At 50.3% G+C, this 16,327-nt stretch overlaps 2 protein-coding genes across 3 annotated transcripts; both read left to right on the top strand.

Annotated features, from left to right (window-relative positions):
- Positions 1 to 2,436: 2,436 nt before the first annotated feature.
- Positions 2,437 to 5,012, top strand: fgf20a (fibroblast growth factor 20a). The gene is made up of 3 exons (XM_084693754.1): positions 2,437 to 2,957; positions 3,538 to 3,641; positions 3,975 to 5,012. The coding sequence occupies exons 1-3, from the start codon at positions 2,681 to 2,683 to the stop codon at positions 4,218 to 4,220; spliced, it is 627 nt and encodes a 208-aa protein (XP_084549880.1). The 5' UTR covers positions 2,437 to 2,680; the 3' UTR covers positions 4,221 to 5,012.
- An 8,563-nt stretch (positions 5,013 to 13,575) lies between these two features.
- LOC146220264 (CD209 antigen-like protein D) lies at positions 13,576 to 16,262 on the top strand. Of its 2 annotated transcripts, XM_084693990.1 has the most exons (6): positions 13,576 to 13,678; positions 13,788 to 13,877; positions 14,432 to 14,542; positions 14,919 to 15,055; positions 15,345 to 15,451; positions 15,564 to 16,262. In XM_084693990.1, exons 1-6 carry the CDS (start codon positions 13,591 to 13,593, stop codon positions 15,691 to 15,693), a joined length of 663 nt encoding a protein of 220 aa, XP_084550116.1. In that variant the 5' UTR covers positions 13,576 to 13,590; the 3' UTR covers positions 15,694 to 16,262. The 2 variants fall into 2 exon arrangements, with proteins under 2 accessions (XP_084550116.1, XP_084550117.1); XM_084693991.1 differs by lacking the exon at positions 13,788 to 13,877.
- The last annotated feature ends 65 nt before the right edge of the window (positions 16,263 to 16,327 follow it).

The following is a 16,327-nucleotide window of genomic DNA, read 5'->3' on the forward strand; positions in this document are numbered from 1 at the left end:
CGGTTGACATAAAAGTCTAGTTTACCTTGCTCGGAGAGATGGCGACAAATATACAGGGAATATTCTGACTTGCAACTTTCAGATGCAAATGCTAGGAAAACCCTGATTCAAAACACCCGGGGTTTAAACAAACAATCCGTGCTTCCTTAAACAACTTCTTAACCAATAGTGAAGTTATAAAGTTATAAAGATCCTGTTTTACAGTCTTCATAAACCAATCATGAAACAAAGTGAAAACCTTTCTTTTCAGTCTGAAAGTCAAAACATTTCCCCCCTCCCCCTCCCACACACACACACTCACACACACACACACACACACACACACACACACACAAGCGCACAACTCGCGCGCTATAGGATCAAAGCGCTATAGATGTAGACGCAACTAAGACGATCAACTCTACGCTGCTTCTGACTCATTGCATTATGCTGTGTAACATCTCTGTGCCAGGTCGGCGGGGCTATCCCAGCGTCTTTGATGGCAACGCCACCTGCTCATGTTAAAAGGCTGAGTAGTTTCCCCATCAATCCATTTACAAGGTTATAAGGACATCAAACAATTATGAATTTACAACCTTTACTGACTGAGAGCTGCTCTATTGTGAGAACGGGGGTCTTTAGATTTGTCATCTCACGACCAATGTCATCACAGAAATTTGGCAAGTAATTGACGTCTTCATTGTAGCGCATCATTGATCCTCGAGACCCCCCTTATCCTCTTTGCCCTCCCCCTTTTTTGTTCCCTCGTGCGCATCTGGATTGATCCCCACGCGCCCCGCTCCCCTGCCCCCCTCTCCTCCGCTCCTTTCGCGCTGCCCACTTTATCGATTTTGTTTTAAAGGTATTTTTGGAAATCATAAATACAAATGAGCCGGGGGGATGCCGAGTGTCCCCGGGGAGGTGGGGGAGGGTGGTGGAGGGTGGTGGAGGGTGGTGGAGGGACGGTGGTGGGGGAGGGTGGTGGGGTGATAAATCACCAAGGTGTGGAAATGGTCTCGAGGTCATTTACCAAGCAGTCGATTCGTGGCAGATACAAGAGGACACGCGAGCTCTGGAGGTGGTAGCCTATCCGGGGTGATCAACAGCCGGTCATAATCAATTCAATGGTTTAGGCAGACTGTGGGACACTTAGTCCAGCACATACACACAAACACACACACAAACACACACATTCTAGTCACGGTAGCCTATCTCTCTGTAAACCATGGGTGAGGATAAACTGCACCTTTAAGGGATCTTGGTTTCTTCTGTGTCAAGTACCTGGGTATTTTGAAGCCTGTGTGTTCAAACATGTTTATTATTCCTCCCTGTTGTTAGTACTCGTCTCCTACAAGATCTTTGAACTTTGATCGTTCGCTTCTTTGATTCACAAAAGGGGGGCTGTTTTCAAAACCACAATTAAGAGTAGCGCCGTTCAAAGGTGCTGAGGAGATCAGTGAGGTTTGGCGTTGAGTACCCAACTGATGTCGTTTGCACAGATGTGCACGCGGGGTTATTTGGGAGGGGGTCGGTGGGGTGAAACGCAGCCCACTCGGCAGCCCGCAGTGGATTACATAAAACGATAAAACGTAAATCAACACCTGTGTGAAAATAAGGGGGGTTTCACCACACACACACACACACACATACACACACACACACACACACCTACACAAACACCTGAGTCACTTGGAGGCGGGGGTCCTCAAGCAATTTAGAGTTATAGCCCACGTCTTTCATGCTGTTCCTCTCTCTCACGCGCACACACACACACACACACTGCTGCAGGGTAAGACACTCTTGACAGTCAGTGCGATTCTTAACTCAAAGGACCGCCCCCTCTTATCCCCTCTTTTTATTTTTTCTCTCTCCCTAGCCACTCTCCACCTGCCATACGTCTTACACACACACACGCACACACACGCACGAGGATCCCGCTGGCTGCTCTTGCTTTAGTGCACCAAACCTCTTGGAGCCGGGAGACCGTAGTGCGCATTCCCTCGCGACAGCACCGTAGAAAAAAAACCTTCATTAAGACTACATACGTTTTATAAAAGGAACAACTCCAATTTTTTTACTTGCTCTATCTTTCTTTTTTTCACCTCCCCCGATTTAGCTACGGAAATCTCGTATAGTCCGGCTACTTTTCATAATCCAAGGGAAGGGAGAATGACTGCGAGATGCCAATGAAACCCAACATCAAAGCTGAGGGGACGTCCAGGGGTCTGGGAGTAATGTTTCAAACAGAGAAATCTATAAAGAGCGTCATTAGCATAAAAGGCAAGAGGGTTCATTTACATACGGAATATATTTAAAGTGGAACTCCCCTCCTTCTGGCACGCACACTATCATCTGAACACGCAGTGAGCACGAGCTGACTGGGAGCAGTGAGTCGCGCTCCAACGGCAACCGCATCAACGGCTAGAGAAGGAAAAGCAAAACGCACGAGAGGACTACCTAACGCTGGGGAAACAGAGCAGAGGGGAGTATCCCGAGTTCCCAAGAGAGCATGTGCTAAACGGTGGAACGGAAAACGCGGATGTAAATATAACGGGAACAGCAAATAACCGCAATCAGTGACTGCGCAAAACACACACATCCTCAGGATTTCTGTTTGAGGGAGAGGCAGACACATATACACACGTTAACTTTTCTCCCGGTACAAGACGTTTGAAGCTCGGGGCTGTTCCGTGAATCGGTGATGGGGGCAGTGGGCGAGGTGGGCAGCTTTTCGCACGGTCTGGATAGCTTCAGTCACGGTTCACATTTTGTCCTGACTCCCGCGGTAGACTCAACCGGACTGATGGGAAGCGAACACCTTCTCTCCGCCGAACGGCTGTCACGGAGCACGCCCTCGGACTTAACGCACCTTAAGGGGATCTTACGGAGAAGGCAGCTCTACTGTAGAACCGGCTTTCACCTCGAGATCCAACCTGACGGTACAGTGCAGGGCACGCGGAAGGACCACAGCAGATTCGGTAAGAAGCCAGTACCTGCAACAGTCAGTAGCTACAACAGCAATACAGTTATTGCGGTGTTATAGCAAAGGCGAAGAAATAAATCAAATTCTTTCATGATTAGTTTCAACTACTGTAGGCTACATAGCCTACCTGTATTACTATACCAGACGCTAAGTGGATATGTTGTAGCCCGCACTAACTCATATTTGACCCACTAGCAAATATTTGCGTTTATTTTATCCACACCTCGTTTCCTCTCGGTGGATAAGACTGGAGTAATGTGTGTACTTTTCTCCTTTGATCCTGACACTATTATGCTCACAAGTGCTGATTAGCCCTTCCGAAACGAGAACCGATTTGGCTCAGTCTCTCGGTCACAACGCTCCGGTTAACTCAGTTCGAGTGGTCGCTTTGAACTTTGATAAGGGAGGAGAAAAATGACAAGCAAACCGCTGTTTTCTTCAGGGAAATGTACTTTGCATTATTTTAAAATCTTTGTAGGTTTCCCTCGAGAAAAGCAGTCTTTAGTGGGCCTATTACTGTCACCAGGTCTTACTGTGGTTCACTGGACGCTGATTTGACCTTTGACCCTCTGCAGGTATCCTGGAGTTCATCAGCCTAGCTGTGGGGCTGGTGAGCATCCGTGGAGTGGACAGCGGTCTGTACCTGGGCATGAACAACAAGGGTCAGCTGTACGGATCTGTAAGTACCCACACACACCATCATGGGTGTACCTGTATGGAGGTGAACGCAGAGACTGCACCTCATCCCTCCTCTCTGTTTGTACAGAATGTTTTAAACACTGTGCAACCATACTATACACCATCATTGTACACACACACACACACACACACAAGTACACACAGTTGGGATTGTACAGTGTGTGTGTGTGCATGTAAGTAGGTGTGTTGGGATTGTTAATGAAACAGCAAGATCACATACTCCTTTGTTGCGTAACATCTCACTAATCACTTCTCTCTCTTTCTGTCTCCCTCCCTCCCCCCTCCCATCTCCCCCTCCCCTCTCCTCCTCCAGGTAAAGCTGTCAGCAGAGTGTGTGTTCAGGGAACAGTTCGAGGAAAACTGGTACAACACGTACTCCTCCACCCTCTATCGCCACGGCGACCGAGGGGCCTTCTACTATGTCGCCCTCAACAAAGATGGCTCCCAGAGGACCGGGGCGCGGTCTCGGCGACACCAGCGCTTCACACACTTTCTGCCTCGGCCTGTGGACCCCGACCGGGTACCGGAGCTGTACCGGGACGTGATGGAGCAGAGCTGAGGAACGGGCATCGCCGGAAGGAGGAGGGAGGGGTTCCGCCTGGAGAACGGAGGACCAGAGGGAACGGAGAACGCTGGGTTCTCCTGAGGATTCTCCCGTGAAGAGTGTCTGCATGTCCTTGCTTGGCTCCTCCTCCTGGCTCTCTGACACATTTTCCCACGGAAACAAGATGGCGGTTCGATTGTTGCGCCGGGGCGGTGGGCGAGAGGAGGCAGGTCTGAGGGCAGCAGGGTCAAAGGTCACCGGTTCTCATCACAGCCTTAATTCTTTGTGTCCTGCTGTGGTTGGACCAGGGATAAGGAACTACATGTGTTGAATAAACTGACCTTGTTTTTCTGAGGAGGGCTGGTGGCCATCTTTGTTTTCAGCACTGCTGATGTCATCTTTACAGGACAGGAACTGATTGGTTGATGAGAGATTCTTATTGGTTGACGGTGGAAGTAAGGGAAGAAGAACAAGAAGTGGGTGGTCCTCCAGCGGAGTGTGGAACTACCACGTTCTGATGGAACGTTCTAGAAGCCTAGTGAAGGAATTCTGTTTTGTACTTCTGTGACTGCATTCTATAACTGAAAACACGCATGGGACTGCATCAAAAACCTGTTTAAACCTGTTGTTCTTTATTTATGCATTTTTTGGAGAAAATATATATTTATTTTATATATTTATTTATTTTGAGAATATATTTTTACAGGTATATGTAAGATATAATAAAAAAAAGAGGCCATGACAGTTGAGAGATTTATTTTGTGCCACTGCGTATAATTAATCCACGTCCTCACTGTAACTGATGGGAAAAGTAGTTTTACTCGAAGAAAACGAGCGTCACATCTACTGAGCTTGTTACCAGGGCGACCCTGTTCCTCTCATGTCATAAAAGTGCGCCCACCTGGCACCATGTCATCAGAAAGAGCCAATGAGCCCCACTGAGATCCGGTGAAGAATAAAGATAAACTGCTGAAGTCCAAACAGCTCCTTCTGTTATTCTGTGGTTCAGGTCACCCCGAGAGGTAGAGAGCAGGAGGTGGAAGTGGGGAGGGTCGGGTTAAATGCAGGTGATCACCTGATAGGTAAACAAATACCTGTAATGAGTTATCAGCTAGCATCCAAAGCCACGTTCAAGGGTGAAATCAAACCTGCAACCTTTTGATCTGCAGTCAAAATCTCCACCTGTGAGCTGAACCCAACTAACTCTTAAAACACCATCAGAGTACTCATCAACACAACTGTCATAGTCACGCTCACATTCTCTCCACCTAGGAAGGGAGAAATGAAGGAAGGTAGGAAGGTATAAAAGGAAGGAAGGATGCCATATAAATGTGGACAAGGCCCACCCCAGGTGACGATGTTTCCTCTCAGGAGCAAACCCATCCCGTCTCCCGCGCCTCTCCCTGTCCTGAATAGGTGATGAACGCAGGCTGAGATAAAGGACAGGAACAAGGAGGAGCGGAGGAAAAGAAAAACATGAGATCATCGGTGTCGACGGAGGGATCTGGTGCGACGACACGTGGAGAGGAGGAGGAGGAGGAGAGAGGGAGGAGGAGACGCAGCAATTTCAGATGAGACTGCAGGTCCTCCCTTCTCTCTCTCTCACTCCTCCTCTGTCTGTTGATCTGCCTTTCATCCTTTGTGACTCAGCCCTCTGTTTCCCATGACTGACTAATAGGAGGGTTAGCTGGCTGGCTGTCAGTGGACAGCAGGGGAGGGGAGGGGAGGGGAGGGGAGGGGAGGGGAGGGGAGGGGAGGGGAGGGGAGAGGAGAGGAGAGGAGAGGAGAGGAGAGGAGAGGAGAGGAGGGGAGAGGAGAGGAGAGGAGAGGATGGGAGAGGAGAGGAGAGGAGAGGAGAGGAGAGGAGGGGAGGGGAGGGGAGGGGAGGGGAGAGGAGAGGAGAGGAGAGGAGAGGAGAGGAGAGGAGAGGAGAGGAGAGGAGGGGAGGGGAGAGGAGAGGAGAGGAGGGGAGAGGAGAGGAGAGGAGAGGAGGGGAGAGGCGAGGCGAGGAGAGGAGAGGAGGGGAGGGGAGAGGAGAGGAGAGGAGAGGAGAGGAGGGGAGAGGAGAGGAGAGGAGAGGGGAGGAGAGGAGAGGAGAGGAGAGGAGGGGAGGGGAGGGGAGGGGAGAGGAGAGGAGAGGAGAGGAGAGGAGAGGAGAGGAGAGGAGAGGAGAGGAGAGGAGAGGAGAGGAGAGGAGAGGAGAGGAGAGGAGAGGAGGGGAGAGGAGGGGATGGGAGAGGAGGGGTCAGGATCAGAGATATTGACACACACAGCTGTGTCAGGTACTTGTCAGGATGAGGGTGTGTTTGTGTAACTGTTGGAGTGTCTGACTTTGTTGTGGGAAGGTGAGGAGGTGTGACAGGGATGGATTGCATACAGAACTGTTGACGAATGAGCGTGTGTGCTGCAGGTTTGTGTGTGTGTTAATCTGTGTCAGAGTTTGTGTGTGTGAGTGTGTGTGAGTGTGTGTGAGTGTGTGTGAGTGTGTGTGTGTGAGTGTGAATCTGTGTGATGGTGAGCCAGGGGTTCTCCTGACTGGGAGCGTGTGTGACTGATGTGGGAACACGTGTGTGTGTTCTTACCTCTGTCTCTCTCCACCGTCCCTCCCTCCCTCCCTCCCTCCCTCCCTCCCTCCCTCCCTCCCTCCCTCCCTCCCTCCCTCCCTCCCTCCCTCCCTCCCTCCCTCCCTCCCTCCCTCCCTCCCTCCCTCCCTCCCTCCCTCCCTCCCTCCCTCCCTCCCTCCCTCCCTCCCTCCCTCCCTCCCTCCCTCCCTCCCACTCCTGTCCAGGGGGTTTCCCTCCGCAGGTAGATAAATCAGATAGGAGAGAGAGAGAAGGGAAATTCACTTCACATTAGTCTTCTTGATTATGTTATTTCTAGTTACAAAGAGGGCATTGGGTTTCCTAGTTTGTTTAAGGAGAGATGGAGATAGAAAGAGAGTAAGAGAGAAAGAGAGAATTGAAGAGGGTGAGGAGGCCAGTGTCTGTCATGTCTTGCACACATTTGAAAAACTCCAATGTTATTGTCCTAGAGTGTGTGTTTGTGTGATGTTCCTCTCACACAGGTGTAGAAGTGATCTCTCTTTGTGGCTGTAGCACCCTACCCAGGTGTTCTGTTCTCACTCACTACACACACACACACTCACTACACACACACACACTCACTACACACACACACACTACACACACACACACTCACTACACACACACACACTCACTACACACACACTCACTACACACACACTCGAAACATGCACACACACAAAGAATTCTCTGATCTTTTTTTTATGGGTGAGAGTGGTGGGAGCATGGGAGTCTGTCTGCCTCCCCCCCTCCCCCTCCCTCTCTCTCTCCCTCTCTCATGACATGGATTTGAGTCTTTACAAGCTGAACGAAGCCATGTCTGGTTAGCCATCATCACAGCTCAATACAACAGCACACACCACCACAAATTACACAGTTACAGTAAGTATGACTGATGGAAAACCAGGCAGAAATCTAACTTGAATCTGCTGGGGTGTTTACAAACCGCAGCATGTTTACACACACACACACACACACACACACACACACACATACACATACACATACACACATATACATACACTATTGGAAGCCTTAATCTTACAATCTTGTTTAGTTAAAGCCAGGTGATGGCCACTGTGACCGAGAGAAATAAACAGAGAGAGAAAGAGAGAGAGAGGGAGAAAGGGAGAGAGAGGAGAGAGAGAGAGAGAGAGAGAGAGGGAGAGAGAGAGGGAGAGAGAGAGAGCGGTACTCCACCTTCACATGTAACCTTCCAGAATCTTCCAAGAGCGACAGCAGGTGTTGTAAGCAGCACCAGTAAACATGCACTCCTCCACCATACTTGTTACCTTCATGATGAAACAGCTTCGCTCTGGAAACCACCAATACATGTTGTGATCTTCTGCTTCTGGTAGCAAACACATTTACTGTGTTATTGTGTAAGCCAACACAGCCTGATGTTAGTCATGTTTTCTAGGGTGCAAAAGGGAAGCTGATTTTGGGTGACGTATTTGGGTCTGTTGACAGAATGAATTCAGAAAGAAGGGAGGGTGTAGAGATCGCTCTCTTTTCCTGTTCCTCTCTTCTTCTACTCTCTTCCTCTCCTCTCCCCTCACATCTTCTACTCTCTTCCTCTCCTCTCCCCTCACATCTTCTACTCTCTTCCTCTCCTCTCCCCTCTCCCTCTCTATCTTTCTGAACTCCCAGACTATCCTAAGTAATTAAAACAAGTAGAGCTTGATTGAAGCATATTGAACTCATCTCTCTCTCTATCTGTCACACTCTCACTCACTAACACACACACAGTTTCCTGTCGATACATCCCTTGCCAGGCAGCATTGATCGGATAGAACATACTCTCAGGGCCTTTCTCTCTAATGTGTTTGTGTGTATGTGTGTGTATGTGTGGATACTCTGGGATCTCCAACATTGCTGCAATTTTCCCAAACTAATTTAGGGTTCCTTGCCCAATCCCCTTCTCTCTGCTTCACTTCCTCCTCTCTCCTCCCTCCTCCCTCCTCCCTCCTCCCTCCTCCCTCCTCCCTCCTCCCTCCTCTCTCCTCCCTCCTCCCTCCTCCCTCCTCCCTCCTCCCTCCTCCCTCCTCCCTCTTCCCTCTTCCCTCCTCCCTCCTCCCTCCTCCCTCCTCTTTCCTCTCTCCTCTCTCCTCCCTCCTCCCTCCTCTCTCCTCCCTACTCCCTCCTCCCTCTTCCCTCTTCTTTCCTCTCTCCTCCCTCCTCCCTCCTCCCTCCTCTTTCCTCTCTCCTCCCTCCTCCCTCATCTCTCCTCCCTCCTCCCTCCTCCCTCTTCCCTCCTCTTTCCTCTCTCCTCCCTCCTCCCTCCTCCCTCCTCCCTCCTCCCTCCTCCCTCCTCTCTCCTCCCTCCTCCCTCCTCCCTCTTCCCTCCTCCCTCCTCCCTCCTCCCTCCTCCCTCCTCCCTCCTCTCTCCTCCCTCCTCCCTCCTCCCTCCTCTTTCCTCTCTCCTCCCTCCTCCCTCCTCCCTCTTCCCTCCTCCCTCCTCCCTCCTCTCTCCTCCCTCCTCCCTCCTCCCTCCTCCCTCCTCCCTCCTCCCTCCTCCCTCCTCTCTCCTCCCTCCTCCCTCCTCTCTCCTCCCTCCTCCCTCCTCTCTCCTCCCTCCTCCCTCCTCCCTCCTCCCTCCTCTCTCCTCCCTCCTCCCTCCTCTCTCCTCCCTCCTCTCTCCTCCCTCCTCCCTCCTCCCTCCTCCCTCCTCCCTCCTCCCTCCTCCCTCCTCCCTCCTCTCTCCTCCCTCCTCCCTCCTCCCTCTTCCCTCCTCTTTCCTCTCTCCTCCCTCCTCCCTCCTCCCTCTTCCCTCCTCTTTCCTCCCTCCTCCCTCCTCCCTCCTCCCTCCTCCCTCCTCTCTCCTCCCTCCTCCCTCCTCGCTCCTCCCTCCTCCCTCCTCCCTCCTCCCTCCTCCCTCCTCCCTCCTCCCTCCTCCCTCCTCCCTCCTCTCTCCTCCCTCCTCTCTCCTCTCTCCTCCCTCCTCCCTCCTCCCTCCTCCCTCCTCCCTCCTCCCTCCTCCCTCCTCTCTCCTCCCTCCTCCCTCCTCCCTCCTCTCTCCTCCCTCCTCCCTCCTCCCTCCTCCCTCCTCTCTCCTCCCTCCTCCCTCCTCCCTCCTCCCTCCTCTCTCCTCCCTCCTCCCTCCTCCCTCCTCTCTCCTCTCTCCTCCCTCCTCCCTCCTCCCTCCTCCCTCCTCCCTCCTCTCTCCTCCCTCCTCCCTCCTCCCTCCTCCCTCTTCCCTCCTCTTTCCTCCCTCCTCCCTCCTCCCTCCTCCCTCCTCCCTCCTCCCTCCTCCCTCCTCTCTCCTCCCTCCTCCCTCCTCGCTCCTCCCTCCTCTCTCCTCCCTCCTCCCTCCTCCCTCCTCCCTCCTCCCTCCTCCCTCCTCCCTCCTCCCTCCTCTCTCCTCCCTCCTCTCTCCTCCCTCCTCCCTCCTCCCTCCTCCCTCCTCCCTCCTCCCTCCTCCCTCCTCCCTCCTCTCTCCTCCCTCCTCTCTCCTCCCTCCTCCCTCCTCCCTCCTCCCTCCTCCCTCTTCCTTCCTCTCTCTCCGTCACCCCAAAGCTCATTTACTCCTTCCATCCATCCCTCTTTTTCCTTTTCCCCCTCTACCTTCTCTCACTCTCCCCTTCCTCCCTTCCTCCATCTCTTAGTCCATTCTCCGCCTCTCCTCCACCTCTCCTCCCCCTCTCCCTCCCTAAATCTCCATCCATCTTGTTGAAGAGGTAATGATTTTAACTAAATGAGAATCTTGCTGCTCCACTCCCCTATTATAATAGATCAATGACAATGTGTGTGTATATGTGTTTGTGTGTGTATGTGTGTGTATGTATGTGTGTGTATGTATGTGTGTGTGTATATGTGTGTCATAAACATCTGAATCAGCATTAAAAGAAGAACCCAGGACTTAGATCTGAGCAAAGTGGAAGTAAAAGAGAGTTGTAAAGGTTCATACAATCATGCAATCATATGGTCTGTGGGTTTGTAGTTACCTATCAGACAGACTGTGGGTTGGGTTTGCACCATTGTAATGACCATTTGACCAATGACTAAATCGACGCCGTCCGCAATGACACACTCTGTGCTGACTGAGGTTGGCCAGAGCACTACACCAACAAATACTTCCTGTTTATCTTGATGTGTTTAATTCTGATTACATATTTGTCTGAATCCACACACACAGATATGCAAACACACACACACAGATATGCAAACACACACACACAAACACACTCAGATACGCACACATTGGCCTCCACAAGCTCAGACACACACACACACACACACACCCACAAGGTGAGTGCTAGACAGATGTTGAGTCCTCCAGCCCAAAGGAGGAGAGGCAGCGGACAGGCTCAGACATGCCCAGACAGAAGAGGCCCTGGCTGGGGAACAGACGTCCCACACCGGCCTGTCTCAGTCAGGCTGGAGCAGGACAGAAGTGAGGACTTGAAGGTCTGGAGAGTGTCCAAGATGAAAACTGACCTTTATCAATGTAACTGTGACACTCGTACGTGTGTGTCTGTCTGTGTGTCTGCGTGCGTGAAAGCCTGCGTTGGGGCGTGTGTTTGTGAATGCGTTTGTGTTCGAGTGTGTGTGTGTTCGTGTGTGCGTGTGTCAGATAGACCTCCAGCAGGCTGATGTAGAAAGTAAACAACTGTTCTGCCTAGAGCAGGACGAGAAGAGGGGAAACTTCAAACACACACACACGCTCACACACACACTCACACACACACTCACACACACACTCACACACCCTCAAAGGGGCCACTGACAGGGGAGGAAACTCCCTGGATGGGAGAACCAGGATCACTCACGTCCTGATCTAGTGATAAACTGGGGGAGGGAGAGGGGTGGAGAGGGGGAGAGGAGAAGGGGGGAGAGGAGAGGGGGTGAGAGGGGGGTGGAGAGGAGAGGGGGGAGAGGAGAGGGGGTGAGAGGGGGGTGGAGAGGAGAGGGGGGAGAGGAGAGGGGGTGAGAGGGGGGTGGAGAGGAGAGGGGGGGAGAGGAGAAGGGGTGGAGGGAGAGGGGTGGAGAGGGGGAGAGAAGGGGGGAGAGGGGGGTGGAGAGGGGGGTGGAGAGGGGGAGAGGAGAAGGGGGAGAGGGGGGAGAGGGGATGGGGAGGGAGAGAAAGAGAGAGGTCAGATATGAGAACACGTGTAAGTGTGTGTGTAAGTGTGTGTGTAAGTGTGTGTGTAAGTGAGTGGAATGTCCTACGTGAGTGTGTGTGTGTGTTTCCCATTGCCATGGAGATGCTGCAAAGGATTTCCAGTGTTAACACCCAGACCCCGAGTCTGGTACTGAGCCTGTCAAGCCCTGTTACCTGCTCTCTGACACACACACACACACACACACACACCTTCTCCTAATGCTGTCTGTCACTTTTAAATGTTATCATGCCTCAGGTATGGAGGTTTGTCATCTCATTGCAGACTAACAGCTCATTATACTGAGTCCAGACACACACACACACACACACACACACAATAATGGACACACACACACACACACACCTACTCACTCACAACCACTTAAGCAACAGAGCACTTCCTTCATCTCTCTTAAGAGGCGAGGACACACTGGGGACAGCTAAACCACGATGACACACTGTGTGTGTGGCTGTGTGTGTGGCAGTGTGTGTGTGGCACTGTGTGCGGCTGTGTGTGTGTGGCAGTGTCATTCTACCATTGTACTACAAAGAGATGTGGAGATGTGAGTGGGTGCCCCTTGACTTGCTACACCTCCCTCCCTCCCTCCCTCCCTCCCTCCCTCCCTCCCTCCCTCCCTCCCTCCCTCCCTCCCTCCCTCCCTCCCTCCCTCCCTCCCTCCCTCCCTCCCTCCCTCCCTCCCTCCCTCCCTCCCTCCCTCCCTCCCTCCCTCCCTCTCTCTTCCCCTCCCTCCCTCTGTCTTCCCCTCCCTCCCTCTCTCTTCCCCCTTGCCTCACTCCCTCCCTCCCCACCCCCACCTCCCTCCTTGTTCCCGCCCCCAAAACAATTGACTCTATTAAAGTTTCATGCTCCTCAATACCATACATGTCAATTACCATGACAACCGAATTCCCCAGAGCAATCCATCATGTCCAGAAGTCACACTGTTGTACCCTGGCACACACACACGCGCACACACACACACACACACACACACACACACGCACACACACACACACACACACACACACACACCCAAGTCCCATAATGTTGTGCTGACGCAGCAGTTCTTGTGTTCTGGTTCTGTCAGGTTGCCCAGGCGACGGGCGGATCGAACCATCCCATTTGTCTTCAGCTCTGTAGGGATCAATACAGGCTCACACACACACACACACACACACACACACACACACACACACACACTCACACTTACAGACACACACACACACACACACACACACACACACAGACACAAACACACACCCACACACATTACAAACACATGCACACAACGCTCTGTGTCTCAGCCTTGTGCCCCACTGGTGTCACTCGACACTGAGTTTCCCTGTCAGCAGCGCCCTCTTGTGGTCACTACATAGAAACAGGTGTGTTGGTGAGAGTCTGTGTCTACACACACGTTAAATCATTTGAAAACTGACATGCAAAGACATGATTTGTCAAACTGATTTGACCTTGACTGACTTCTTAGTTACGGTTGCCATGCTGAGTGGTTGCGGTGTGCAGTTATTACACTGCTGATGGTTAAGAGAAGACAGGATGAGGAAGAACAGTGAGTTCTTTCACTGTTCTTCCTCATCCTGTCTTCTTGCAGACACAGCAAGAAAGAGGAGGAGTCACATGGTGACATATGTGGCTGACATGTTTATATTCTACACAGAACCAGTAAGAACAGAGTTGGTAGGGATGGCTGTGTTCAGAGGTCAGCAGATGGATGTGGAGTACATTAACACACAGACCCCAGACCAGGCTGAAGAGAAGACCCCAAAGTCAGGTATGACAGAACCTGCATATTACTTTACCTTTAAGTCAGAAGGTGCAATCTCTTCTTTTGACATTTATACGTGTTGGTTTGTGTGTCTGTGTTGATGTGTGTCCCTCAGAGACTGGGTCCTACAGGTGGGTCATTGTGAGCTTTGGGCTGCTGTGTGTCCTACAAGCCACTCTCAACATCTCCCTCCGTCTGGCTTTCTGTGAGTCTGGGGAATTGTATTATATCTCAGACAGGAGGAAGGATATGTCAGTGCGGTCAATAGAGTTGCCATTAAGGGAGAAAAGTTTGAATGACACTCCTATTGATGTTAAATGATGTTACAGGATGTAGCAAATCAACAATGTTCTCTCATATAACCTCTGTGTAGTTAATATACAAACGTGCATGTTGAGGTCAGTTTGAAATCTAGTATGGAATACAACTATTCAAACTATCTAGATCAAACAAAGACAAACTGATTTCTGTTTAATTGCAAAAACAAAATCAAAATGATCTTTTTTTTTCTTTCAAATCAAACTAGCTTGTGTCATGTATTTTATTGATCTTGATTGTACTATCACAATTTATTATTTAAATCATTATAATTAATGAATCATTATTAATGTATTTCATATAATTGACAACCTACTGCAATCAAGATTGCTGTCATGTGATTTTCCCTCTTTATTTTGAGGAGAGCGGCAGTTGTTCCATCTGTGGTGGATGTTGCAACTCTTCTGCCCTGCTGAATACACTACAACTTCCTTTTCACAGACAAAGATGAGCTCGAGACCTTCAGCAACACGACCGAAGACAGAGCCCTGATGCTGGACAGATTCAACATCCTGACCAGAGAGAGAGACGACCTCACGAGGAAGCTATGTGGTAAGATTCAACGACAAAAATAAATAAACATAAAATAGCGGAAATGCGTTGTCATGGATTTCATGATTTCGAATAAAGATGTGAGATATTTTTAAGACTTAGTAAGAAACATATCACGAGGGGCCCTGGTTGCTAAACGGATACGTGTCAGCTGCGGTCTTACCACAGAGGCCTGGGTTCGAATCTGTGCTGCGTGTCTCCCCCATATCTCTCTCTCTCTCTCTCTCTCTCTCTCTCTCTCTCTCTCTCTATCTCTCTCAGCCTTTCCTGTCAGACGTCACTTATTGTAAAAACTCAAATAAAGCAAAAAAAATGACCCCAAACATATCTTATATACAGTAAATAAAGATAAGGATCATGTGGGTTTGTGTTTCAGGGAGTACCAAAGAGTGGACAGCATTCGGCCACAGCTGCTACTTCCTGTCTGCTGAGGACAGGATGTGGAATGAGAGCAGGCTGGACTGTAGAGAGAGAGGAGCAGAGCTGGTGATCATCACCACCAAGGAGGAACAGGTGAGAGATGGAGAGAGAGGGACAGCAAGAGAGCAAGAAAGAGAGAGAGAGAAAGAGAGCAAGAGATGGATAGAAAGAGAGAGAGAGCAAGAGAAAGAGGGAGAAAGAAAGTGAGAGATGATAGAGAGATGGATAGAGAGAGAGAGAGAGAAAGAGAGAGATGGATAGAGAGAGGGAGGGATAGACTGAGACTAATAAGTTGAGCAACTGCTCAAATAATGTCATGTAATACTATAACTGACGATAAGTAAACCCAATAACATTAGATTTTTCAATGAATTCATCACAGGAATTCATCATGAGACTAGTGGGATCCAGCTGGCTGTGGATCGGTCTGACCGACCAGCAGAGAGAAGGGACCTGGATATGGGTGGACGGGACCCCACTGACCACAGCGTGAGAGAGAAAAACATCTTCACATAATGAATTCAAGGTCAGAAAAGCTCATCTTGATGGACTGACAGATGGTCTCATGTGTGAGGGCTGCTGTGTGCTTCTGGGTGTTCAGGTACTGGAACTCTGGGGAGCCCAACGACGCCAACCGTGGTGGTGAAGACTGTGCCATGACCTTCACAGTTGGCTGGAATGACTTCCCATGTGGAAACACACTTCCCTGGATCTGTGAGAAATCGATTTAGGATCCTGCACACTGGCAGCTTCCAGCTTCCTAGAAACCGCTTGTTATAAACCATCTGATAAACTCTGCTTTGAGCTGTGTTAGTGTTGTAGAGAGACATCATGCAGGGCTGTGCTGCACGAGGTGATGGCTGTGCTAGACTGAGGGCTGTGCTGCACTAGCTGATTGGCTGTGCTAGACTGAGGGCTGTGCTGCACTAGCTGATTGGCTGTGCTAGACTGAGGGCTGTGCTGCACTAGCTGATGGCTGTGCTAGACTGAGGGCTGCCAGGGATGTTGGGTCTAGTCTGGGCAGCCTGGATGACTTCTACAGGAGAACATGATGATAACACCCAGTAAACATCCTTCATGCTCTGGAACTTTGGTTGATGAAGGTCATTTCATGTGATCTTGGTTTTATATGATCACCAGTTGGCCATAATTTTTTGCATTCTTACAATTACTCAAATAATAATCATATAATATTCTTACACAACAACTATAAAACCTATTTGTTTTGTTTTGTTTGTTTTATATTTTATTGTAAGTAATAATAATAAATAAATAAATAAATAAAATAAATAAATACAAACTGGTGTGGCCTGACTTCTTAGTTACGGTTGCCGTGCTGAGTGGTTGCTGTGAGAAGATATTAAA

The sequence above is a fragment of the Hypomesus nipponensis genome, chromosome 27 (genome assembly GCF_054491055.1).
Source record: "Hypomesus nipponensis isolate SF chromosome 27, ASM5449105v1, whole genome shotgun sequence".
Classification (NCBI taxonomy): Eukaryota; Metazoa; Chordata; class Actinopteri; order Osmeriformes; family Osmeridae; genus Hypomesus; species Hypomesus nipponensis.